Here is a 10,792-nt window from a genome sequence, read left to right as displayed (position 1 = left end):
AGCCGCCCCGACTGGGCGCCCGGGGCGGCCCTCCTGCCAGCCGCTGGGCGAGGGCGTCCGGTTAGGAGCTGAAAACCCTGCGGGGGAGAAGGGGCGGCGTCAGGGCCGCGGGCCGCGGGGGCCGCTCCGGCTCTGGAGCCACCCGAGCCCCGGGCGCCGCCTTCCGCGGGCCTCGGCTCCGGCCCGCGAGCAGAAGCTCCCCAGGCCCGAGATGAGCCCCGCCTCCCGGGGAAGACCGAGGAGCCGCGCGGAGGTCACCGCGGGGCCGGCAGAAAGGGGGGGGGTTAAGGGCAGCCGCGGGACTCGGGCTGTGCAGGTCGCGCGAGGGGAGGCCAGGCCCCCCCAGCTTTCAGGACGGCCGCGCTGACAGTAACCGAGGACCCAGCACAGGGCGCGAGCGCCGAGTCCCCGCGCCTCACACGAAGGGCACACGGGGGGGGGGGGGGGGGGGGGGAGAGGGAGGTCTTGGGGTGCGCGGGGGCGGGGCAGGGCAGGCATGGGGCAGGGGCATCACAATCCAGGGTGATGTGCCCGGGCGTTAGGTTTAAGCAGTGACACGCAACCCCAGTCTTGTGGTGCCTCAGATGGTCTGTAGACATTTCTAGAGGGTGGGTGAATTGTCAAAATAGCACCAATTAGAATCTGCATCCGTGAGAGAGCTCCGGGGGGCTGGGGGGCTGGGAGCGGATATAGACGCCAGAACCGGGTGGGAACGCGGTCTCCCCAGGCGAGTGGTCAGTCCAGGGGCGCTCCAGGCGGAGGCCGGAATCCAGAGCCAGCGTCCTCACTCCTGAGGGGCCTCGGGATCCACTGTGCGTGTGTGTGCGTGTGTGTGCGTGTGTGCGTGTGTGTGCGGAAGGGTTGTTAGAGCACAAACTGCTGCACCCTCACCCCAGAGTTTCAGATTCTCAGAGCTGGGGCGACCTGGGAATCTGCATTTCTAACAGGAGCCCAGGTGGTGCCGCGGCTGCTGGTCTGGGGGACACCCCTGCAGGAAAGCAATGGTGAGTGAACCCAGATGTCCTTGCCCCCTGGGACCCCGAGAGCGGGCTCTGCCCACCCCGGGCCCACAGCTTACTCGTCAGTGTCCTTTTTGCTCTCTTCGATGAAGGCAATGGATTCAGATCTAAGGCGGTTGGTCACTTCATAGGTGCGCAGGGTGACGCCGAAAATATCCTCATGGTACCGGTTGTCATCCTAGAGACAGAAACGGCCAACAACAGTCCTTTACTGCCAGCCAAGGAACCGCACACCAGCAATCCGGAACGGGAGAAGTCCTGGGGGACACTCGGGTCCAGGACTGACTCACAGACCCTCTCCTGGGCGGGCGCTGTGGGCTCTGAGGATAGAAGTGAGGGGGGCAAATGGAAACCTGGTCATCTCCTCCTACCCTCCTCCGCCCGGCCCTGCAAGTTCAGATCTGGGCAAAGCTGGGCTTGCTGGGAAACCTCGTAGCCTGCAAAGATGGGAGGAAAGAAGTGCCTGCACAGGACTCTGGCAACACCCCACAGCTGCACCAGGGGAGACTATGAAAGTGACTCCTGAGGGTAAGACCAAAGAGACTGAGTGCTGGGACTCCACAGCCATCCTAAAATCTGACATTTTTACCAGAAAGTTCTCCCTGTCCCTCCCTTTTTAAACTACTGGGAGTTTAGTCCCTGATTTAGAATCAGGGATTCTTCTGTAAAGATGTTTGATTAGTGCTCCTGCAAGGAAGCAGAGGGGAGGGTGGGGTCATTCCTGGAGCTTGGTGAAGTTCTGGAGCTGAGATTTTCCTATTTGGGGCAGTTGGTTACACAGTTAGGACTTTGTTTGCTGGGTTGCTCCTAGCTTCTGTCCTGTCTTTGTGTAAACTAGGAAAAGGCATGCCTCCTTGGGGTGGGCACAGCTCCATACCAAGGCGAGCAGCTTGGAGAATCAAGCTTGGGTGATTTTCAGCTCCCACTTGCCCCCCTTTGGGCAGGCCTTTTTGTGCAGTGCCCAACTGGCACAACTGCCCGGGGTAGTGCTTCTGCGGGCAGGAAAGTTGGTTTACGATGGTTTTGATCTCGCTACCAGATGGTCCACCGTCTTGTTACATCACACACTGCAGCCCCTGACCATAGCTAATATAGCACCTGCACGTCCTTCCTTCTCTCAACTATGGGTTGGGGCCACCTATATCCTCCACTCCCAGGACAATGGGAGCAGGGATGCCATCCTGGCTCCCCTCATCATGGAGACAGGCGGGTGAGGAGGAGGAAGCGGGGAGCCAGGTGCCAGAAAAGGGGTGCAGGAAGCCAGTGCCTCACTCACCCTCAGCCTGCTGATGAACACTCCTGCGTCCTCAGCCGAGAGCTTCCCCTGCTGAGCCATGATGTGCTGGACGGCTTTGAGGACGTCGGCGGCCATGGTGACATCCCCGCACACGTAGATGTGGCCCCCTTGCTCCTTCAGGGCTCGGTACACGGGCTCTGCCAGCTGCTCCTGCAGGATGTCTTGCACGTACTTCTGCAGGGAGCAGGGTACAGCCAGTGAGAGAACTGGGCACTGATGGGCCTGGGGCACAACGACCGACCAGTGCCTCTTCCCCTGCAGTCAGTGGTCCCCACGGGGTAGAAAGACTTGTCCAGTTGTAGGTTCGGGTTGGTGGCTGCAGGGTTGGGGTACAGGGGAAGATGCCAGGGAAGCCCAGGGCAGACGGCAAGCAGTGAGCAAGGGGCGGGGCTGTCAGGTCACGTGGGGCGAGGCAGTAGCAATAGCTGGAGTAAACGGGGGTGGGGTGGGGGGGGTGCGCACAAGGGGCATCCAGAGCAGCCTTTCGGGGTTGTCTGGTTTGTTCAGGGCGCATTAACTTGTCCAGGAACATTTAGCTGGCACGTCCTGCTGTGCTGGTTGTAAAACACGGCCTCACTTCCACCCCAGTGGTCGAGTGGCCCTGTGCCATAGCTGCCCTGTCCTTTTCCTGGGATGCCCCCTGGACCTCCCCAATATCCAGGAGGAAGATGCTCCAGTCCCATGGCTGGTCTGACGGTAGCGCCTCTTGGGGGCTGCTAAATGTTTCTTTTGATTCATTTTTCTAAATATTTTTATTGTGATGAGACACACGATAGAAATCTGTCAGGAGACAGTTTCAAAGCAACAGCTCAGAGCATTAAGCACATCCACCATGCTCTGCAGCCGCCACCACCATCTAGCTCCTGAAGCTGTCATTACCCCCAAAAGGAAACCTATACCCATGGGGACTCCCTCCTCATCTCTCTTCCCCACAGCCCCTGACACCTCTAAACCTGTCTGTATGGGCTTGGCCGTTCTGCATATTTCACATAAGTGGAATCACATCATGTGGGCTGTTCACTATTTTAAAGAAATATTTGTCTTCTCCAAGCTTCCTGAGTATAAAACCAGTTCATGGAGAGTCAGAAAAGGTGGGGGTCTCTGGGGAGAGGATGTGCATGTTGGGGTGAGGTGGGGTGACTGCACGGCTGCGGTTACCTTTGGTTTGTCCGGCTCCCTGGAGTAGGCCGTGTACAGCTCTCTGAAGACCCCCTTGTTCTTGGCCTGCAGGGTCTCCTCGCGGTAGATGTGGTCTATCTTGGACTGCCGGCACCCGAACACCAGGACCATGGGGCAGGGGCTCAGTCCTGGAACCAGGAAGATGGGCGCTCACCGACAGCCTTGCTTTGAGGGGTGGCTGATGTGCCGGGGGTAGGGTGCTGGGAACCTTAGTGCGTGCCATGTGGATAGAAGCAGCACAAAAACACAGGTGGGCACATGCACACACACGCGCGTGCACATGCATGCCGGGGTGGCAGTGTTCAGCCTTTGGCAGATCTCCCTTTTCTGGGTCTCCATCTTGCCTTCTGCCCCCAGGGCTGCTGAGCAGCTCCGTACCCCCCACCAGGTGTGCTAAAACCCCGGACTCTGCGGCTACACGGCTGAGTTCAGATCCCAGCTCCGGGTCACTGCGAGCAACTTACTTAATTTCCCACGTGTCAGTTCCACCCCCTCCCACCCTTGTCAATGGGCCTCCGCACACGAGTGCTCCAGGACATTAGCTGTTTCACTGGGACGGCAGTTCCGCGGGGCAGGGTTTTTACAGCCGTTTCTGTCTATCTCACTGCTACGCCTCCAGTGCCCACACGGTATCTGACATGTTAGATGCTCCAGAAACGCCGAGTTTGCTGTGCTGTGGATTTCTCTCTCTCCTCCCGAAGCTGATCTGTTGCGTCTCACACAGCAAACCTGCTCCTGGACAACAGCTCTGGATAACATTGATCTGAGTCTCATGCTCACCCATGGCAGGGCTGCTGGGATTTATGATGGGCTCCTATCTTAACCATCAAAGGAATGTCCTCTGGGGGTGCACTGTTAGGTCCTCGGACTGTGTGGCCCGTCCAGCTGTGTGGCCCCTCCGGCTGTGTTTGGAGGGGCCCTTTGAGTTACGCCATGAATGTCACCTATTGGTGGGATCCCCACGCTTCTGCTGCAGGCATTGTGCCCCCCATCTCCCCGGGGGTGGTGCTGCCGTACAGTTTTCATTCCCCACCATTCCTCCTGCTGCTGACACACGGAGTGGGGGTTTCCTCATCTAGGAGTGGAGGTCTCGTGGCTGTGGGGCTGCGACCCACCTTTGTGTTGGATATCAAATTGCCGCTGCTGCCAGAAGCTTCGGAAAGGGGCAATGCCAGTACCCGGGCCAACCAGGATGCACGGCACTTGGGGGTTTCGGGGCAGACGGAAGCTGGGCGCTCTAGACCAGGAAGAGAGAGTCACAAGGCTTGCTGAGTTCCTCGCTGTTCAACAACAGCCTTAGGCCATGTGGCCATCTTGGGCTGAAATACAGTGGGACTGTGGCATTTCAGCTGGTGCCAGGCAACACTGTGAGGGGGGTGGGTTCCATAGATTTGGGGAGCTTCAAAGGCAGGAGGTCCTCAGGGTCTAGCTATGACTCCATTTCCCAGTTTCCCTCATTGCTGAGCTGAGCCACAAAGGCAGAGGGACTGACTGAGGCCAGGGTCTCCCTTCCTCAGCACTGTGACACCCGTTGGGGGGGGGGTGGGAGGAGCTGCATCTTTCTCCCTTAGGGGTGCTGGCCTGTGCACCATGGGGTACTGAGCAGCACCCCAGCTTCTAACCACCAGCTGTGACAGTCAAAAATGACATTGACAACTACCTGGGGGTCAAAATCACCCCAGGTTGAGAACAATGATTTAATCACCCACGAGGGGTCAGGGTATACAGGAGTATGAGAAGGGTGCAGATGCCTGCATAGCGCAGGGAGTCTGGGCTCAGAATAGCATTTTAGGGGCTTTCTGGGGATTCTGATGCCTATGGTACAGGGTTATCCCATAAAGATCTACTCTTGACAGTTGACAGAAAAGGTTGGCCAAGCCACCATTCAGGCGAAAGTACTGGCTCATAAAGCAGATACCTCCTGTGGGCCTATGTCAGCTCTCATCCCTGTTTATCATATATTCAATTATATTTTTATTTGGGTGATGCTGCTAAGAACAGTTAACATGTGAGTGCACAACACAGTATTGTGAACTACAGGCGGGAAGAAAAGCTCTGATGGATGGGGGTGTGAGGGATCTGCCCTGACTCTAAGAAACTGGGGACACCGAGGATAGCTGGAGACCCTCTGTCTGGTTCTTACGTGGTTCCGGCCTCTAGAGTCTAGTGCAGGACATGCACTTGGTGACTGCTGCCTGGCCGGGCTCTGGCTCTGGCTCGCTCACTGCTGCTGTGCCCCCGAGACCCCGCTCCCCTGACACGTTGCGGGGAGCCAGGATGGTGATCTCAATGCCCTCTGACTCAGCCATTTCTCTAGAACCCTTCAGACTGCGCCCCACCCCACCTCATGACCTCTGCAAGCAGATGTGGGGCGACTGCTCATTTGTCTTCATTTGCACTCACCCTCGCACGAAGCAGGGTACACCCTCGTCAGCCTGGATGCGGTTGAGCCAGGAGGAGCACACGCCGTGGTGGACTGGTCCTTCTCCATCTAGCAGGATGAGGGAGGTGGTCAGAGTCGCCCATTGCACCCGGGCCGCCACAGCACTGGCCTCCCTTCCCCACTAGAGCAGGAGGCTCACAGCCCCAGGCCAATCTCTGTCCTGAAGCTCCTCTGGACGGGGAGGAGAAAGGGCCCAGCTTGGCTGAGCTCCCAGCTGAGCAGCTGCCTGGGCTTCTGCTGGGTCAGACTCACATCCTGCCCACCGACGGGATGGTCAGCGTGCGCCTCAGTCAGGGTGCTTTCATGGGCTACCGGGCCCCAGTCTCTGTGCCCTCGGGTGCATTTTAACTGCTTTATCAGAGAGGGAGAAATACGGAAGCAGAGGTCGGGGTAGCTGATTGGCCCACAAGCTGCTGGATATCATCCTTGGAGGGAGGACGTGGTATGTGCTTGTTCTAGCTGCTGCCTTGAGGGTGTGAGGGGATGAGGGGAGCAAAATGGGGTATCAGGCTTTGTTAGCAGAGGGGGCTCTCAAAGGCACATCTTGTATCCTTCCTACTTCTGCCCGGGGTTTGCTCTGCTTCTCTGGCTTCCTGGCTTTTGGGGATTTGGGATTTCAGCAGATGGCAGAGGTCCAGGTGGTGGGGGATGAAGACCTAAGGGGGCTCTCCCGGTGCCTCTACCCACCTCCGGTGCGGTAGGAGACAATGGCCACGGTCAGGTGCACCTCGTCGGGGTACATGTCTGGGGAGGAGCTGATGGAATAGTAGCGAGGTTGCAGCAGGGACAGCTGGGTCAGCAGCAGTGTGGCAGGCATCTGGATGGATGGGAACTCCTCCAGCACCTCCACGATGGTGGGGTTCTTGCCCCATTTCCATTCCTCGTACTCCTGCAAACCCTGCGCCAACAAGAGGACAGAGGAAAACTCGCACCTGGCTCTGGGGCCACTTCCAATCAGGACTTTGGGAGTCAAATAAAAATCATCACCGAGAACACTCACAGTGTGAGGAATCTGGGCCAGGTTTTAATTCCTGCCAGGAGCTATGGAATAAGTATTATTGTGGTCCCTATCTCATAGAGGAGGCATGGGGCCCTGCTTGGAGAAGCCTAGGAGGTCTTCCTGGGTCAGCTTCTTACTGAGTAAGGCTCTGCTGCAGCTTGGGGGCAAGCTTGGTTTGTAAGGAAGGGAGGCAGGTGCTGTGTTTGTTTGGCTCACTTGACCATCAGCCTCCTATACCTCAGCTCCTGAGTCAGAAAAGGTTTATCTTTAAGGCAGTGTGCCCAGGGAGTCTCTCCTTTTCTTCTAAGCATGAGGGGAGCCAGAACTAATGGAAGTTCAAAGGTTCTGAAGTGCAGAGGAAAAGAGTCAGAATATCTATTTCCACCGTACCTGAGAACTTTGAGATTCAGCGGGCCTTCGAGGGGAGATGGTCAGGACCAGCCCAAACGGACTAGCCAACAAACTGGAATATGGCTGCCTTTATTCCAGGCTGCCATCTGCTGGACACTGTTGTAAGAACAGCACAACTCTGCGATGACTAGGAAAGTGCCCCCTGGGTGTTCCAGGCCACCAACCCACCTTGCTAAGGACCAGTAGACGCTGCTTCTCTTTCTCGCTGGTGGCCAGGGAGGCAAACTGCTGCAGCTGCAGGGGCGTTGGCGGTGTGGTGATGTCTAGGTAGTACTTGAAGGCCTGGAAGATGGTGCAGGGAGGGAGGCGGTGCTCATCCGTCCAGTTACTGATTACTCCTGTAGAGGCACAAGGGGGGTGAAGGGTGGTGGTGGGAAGAGTCTGAGCCCCGAGGGAAGAGGATAGGGCCAGGGAGCAGGTTCGCCCCAGAAACAAGAAGCCCTTTGGGGTCCATCTTTCATGACCTGCATCTACACCTGGGCACCCAGGGACTGTGTCACTACTTCCTGTGTGCAAGGAGCATATCCAAAATCAACTGAGCAAATTAGTCCAAAAATTAAAAAACAAACAGAAATTAAAATAGCACGAGTCTCCTAGCTTTCTACACAGTGAGCCGCCAACCGAGGGGGAGCTATGAGACTATTTTGGCTCCATCTGTCCTCTCGTGGTGTCAGCCTCTCTCCCCTCTGAGTGGGATTCTAGTGTTTAAAATTACAAACATGCCTAACACTTACCTAGCACTTTCTGCATACCAAGGACTATTCTCAGTGCTTCACATTTGCTGTATTTATACTCCTAGACATATTTTCTATGTATTTATATTCATTTAATCCTCACTACAATCCTAGGAAGCGGGGGCTATTATTATCCTATCCTTTTTGCGGCTGAGAAAAATGGAGGTACAGTGAGGTTAAGCAATTTGCCCACAGTCACACAGCTCATAAGTGGGAAGTGAGGCAGGATGGCTCCCAAGCTTGTTCTCAGTACTTCACGGTGCTGCTTCTGTGCTCTCATTCAAGTTAGCCTCTGCACACAAGCCTCTCCTTCATCCACCACTCCAGAGAACTTTGAGATTCAGCGCGATGCTCTTGTTCCATCAGGCCTTAGAGGGGAGAGGGTCAGGACCAGCCCAAACGGACTAGCCAACAAACTGGAGTATGGCCGCCTTTGCTCCAGGCTGCCATCTGCTGGACACTGTTGTAAGAACAATACGACCCTGCGATGACTAGGAAAGGTGCGGCTTCATCAGGGGCTCAACCCAAGATCAAAGAACTTCCAACACAGAGGATGAGGCTGGATTTATTAATGGAAGGTGTGTCTCTCCAAAGTGGTACCTTCCTAAGGGTTCTCCACAGGGCTCTGACTACCTCCCTGACTTGACGTCCTTTATACAGGTGATATGTCACCATCTCACAAGCCACCAGGTAAGGCCCCTGACGTTCCTATTACCAGAGCCTTGAGCTCGCCTGCACCTACTGAGATGAAGCACTGAGGCCCGTTTGCCTTTGCAAGTTCTTCAGTGGGCATGTCAGGGATGGTCGCAGAACAGGTTGGACCTTGATCTAATGAGGTCTGATATGTGGTTCAGTCCCTGCGGGGTGCTGGGGCTGCACATGGAAACTTCTGATTTGGAGTGGGGAGGCAGGGGCAGAGGCCAGGGGCTGTTTGCTCAGAGGACGGTGGGGCCCTGGCGAGGAAGGCAGAGAGCAAAGTGGCCTCTTCTAAACCCGCCTCTAGCCGATGCGGGAAGGTGAAGCCCGTCTCTTGCACTGGTGGCCCATCAATGTTCGCTCAGCGGGTTGGGCCACACCGGTTCAGCCATGAGAAAGGGGGTGTCTGCAGACTCATGAGCTGGTGGGGAAAAACCCATGCTCCCACCTGGATTGGTGATTGGGAAGAAGCCCGAACCTCCTTTTCCCCGGACACCCACTGTCTCTGGAACTCCCTGGGAAGCAAGGGCTCTGGGAGGTGCCCGACCCACTGTAGTTACCCAAAGCCGTGTTCCGCTCCTCCAGCAGCTCCACTTTCACCAGCTGGTTGACAGGGGGTGCGTCCTCCAGCCGCTCGATCAGGGCATTCACCAGGTCCTCGTGGTTGCCGGGGAAGACGCCCAGGTGGTCCCCCGGCTGGTACAGCAGCTCCTGATTCCCATTGGTGTGGAGACGCACGAAGATGGTGGACCGGCTGGAGAGGAGGGCGGGGGACAATCAGGGCAGGGCCACCAGCTGCCGGCCGCTTTCTTTGCCCCTTTGCCCTTGTGGCTGCAATTCCCCCAAGCCAACCAGATTTCTGCCACCTGTGAGCTCCTCATTACAAATCCAATGCAAAGCCGGCTCTCAGGGTGGCACTGGACATGGCTACTCACTTCTGCTTCTTTAATTCTCTTCTCTTGGATGCTAGCACCCAGCTCTCCTGATCTCTCCGCTGCTGCTGCTCAGCCTCCTTTGCTGGTTCCTTCTCATTTCCCCTAACACTGCACATGGGAGCACCCCAGTGTTCAGTCCCAGGTCTCTCTGCTTTTCCCTGGTCCTGTCCCTGCTTGATTTTTGTTCATCGCACCTGCCATCATCACGCCCCCAGGGGAGCTGACTTTGCTATCTCTATTGCCCTCTGCCCCCTGCCAGGCCCCTGAAACTCTAGAGGGCAAGGAGTTTGTCTTTTTCTGTCCACTGCCCTATTCCTGGCACTTAGGACAGTGCATGGCACATAGTAGGTGCTCAAGAAATATTTACTGAATGAAGGAACCCTGGACTTCCAGGATTAATCAGCTGCCAGGACGCACTGTTCTCAGCACCAATCAGGTTCTCAGCAACCATTACTCTGTTGGGACCACAGGCAGGAGTGGTGTCCCCAGTTTGTGAAATTCCATGGCTCCGAGGAAATCCCAAGCTCTGCTCCCTTTTTGTAACCAGAAGTCCTCATGTAGAATGGAAAAGGGAAGCGGACTTGGCTTTAAGCTTGGGCTCTTATTTACAAATATGCTGATGTTAAAATACTGAGCTATCTGAGAAGAGAACCCGGAGAAAAACTTGTTTATGGCTGTAGGGTCACCCCTTTTGCACTGATTTTTGTATTTCAAGTGTAGGAAGCCCGGGTTAAAGGAATAGCTTAGGAGTGAATCTCAGAATATGAATATGAATCTCAGTTATTTGGGATGGTCCTTTTAAAAGTTTTAGCACAGGGCCTCCCTGGTGGCGCAAGGGGCTAAGACACAACCTATGAAGCTATCCCCAGCATCTGCAGCATAAGTTCGATCCCCTACTGGCCAGGGAGCTACCCAGATGGTGCAGCAGACCTCTCCTGACTCGCCCGCTGCTCCCCTCAGCAGAGTATTTCGTCAGTCTGCCTGCTCTGTTCCCCGCTCTGTCTCTGGTGAATCCTCTCACCCCCCGCACCTCTGGTCTGTACCCCAGTTCTTGTATGCATAAATAAATAAATCTTTA

General features: G+C 56.1%; 1 protein-coding gene and 1 long non-coding RNA gene across 3 annotated transcripts in view; one reads left to right on the top strand and one right to left on the bottom strand.

Annotated features, from left to right (window-relative positions):
• Nucleotides 1–35: 35 nt before the first annotated feature.
• The window catches only part of NOS1 (nitric oxide synthase 1), a 125,424-nt gene continuing 114,667 nt past the window's right edge, over nt 36–10,792 (bottom strand). For both annotated transcript variants that reach the window (XM_037511093.2, XM_037511092.2), the window contains 9 exons: nt 9,340–9,533; nt 7,518–7,687; nt 6,626–6,836; nt 5,899–5,986; nt 4,611–4,732; nt 3,475–3,623; nt 2,296–2,490; nt 1,079–1,197; nt 36–77 (listed from right to left, as the gene is read on the bottom strand). In XM_037511093.2, the coding sequence (XP_037366990.1) occupies nt 62–77; nt 1,079–1,197; nt 2,296–2,490; nt 3,475–3,623; nt 4,611–4,732; nt 5,899–5,986; nt 6,626–6,836; nt 7,518–7,687; nt 9,340–9,533 (1,264 nt within the window). In that variant the 3' untranslated portion in view covers nt 36–61. The remainder of the gene's footprint in view (nt 78–1,078; nt 1,198–2,295; nt 2,491–3,474; nt 3,624–4,610; nt 4,733–5,898; nt 5,987–6,625; nt 6,837–7,517; nt 7,688–9,339; nt 9,534–10,792) is intronic.
• LOC119244940 (uncharacterized) lies at nt 538–2,694 on the top strand. The gene is made up of 3 exons (XR_005125161.1): nt 538–608; nt 948–1,004; nt 1,112–2,694. It is a non-coding gene; the product is annotated as an uncharacterized LOC119244940 (long non-coding RNA).

The sequence above is a fragment of the Talpa occidentalis genome, unplaced genomic scaffold, assembly GCF_014898055.3.
Source record: "Talpa occidentalis isolate TD23 unplaced genomic scaffold, MPIMG_talOcc4v2.1 talOcc4.14, whole genome shotgun sequence".
Lineage (NCBI taxonomy): Eukaryota > Metazoa > Chordata > Mammalia > Eulipotyphla > Talpidae > Talpa > Talpa occidentalis.
This window is presented reverse-complemented; position numbering and strand designations above follow the sequence as displayed.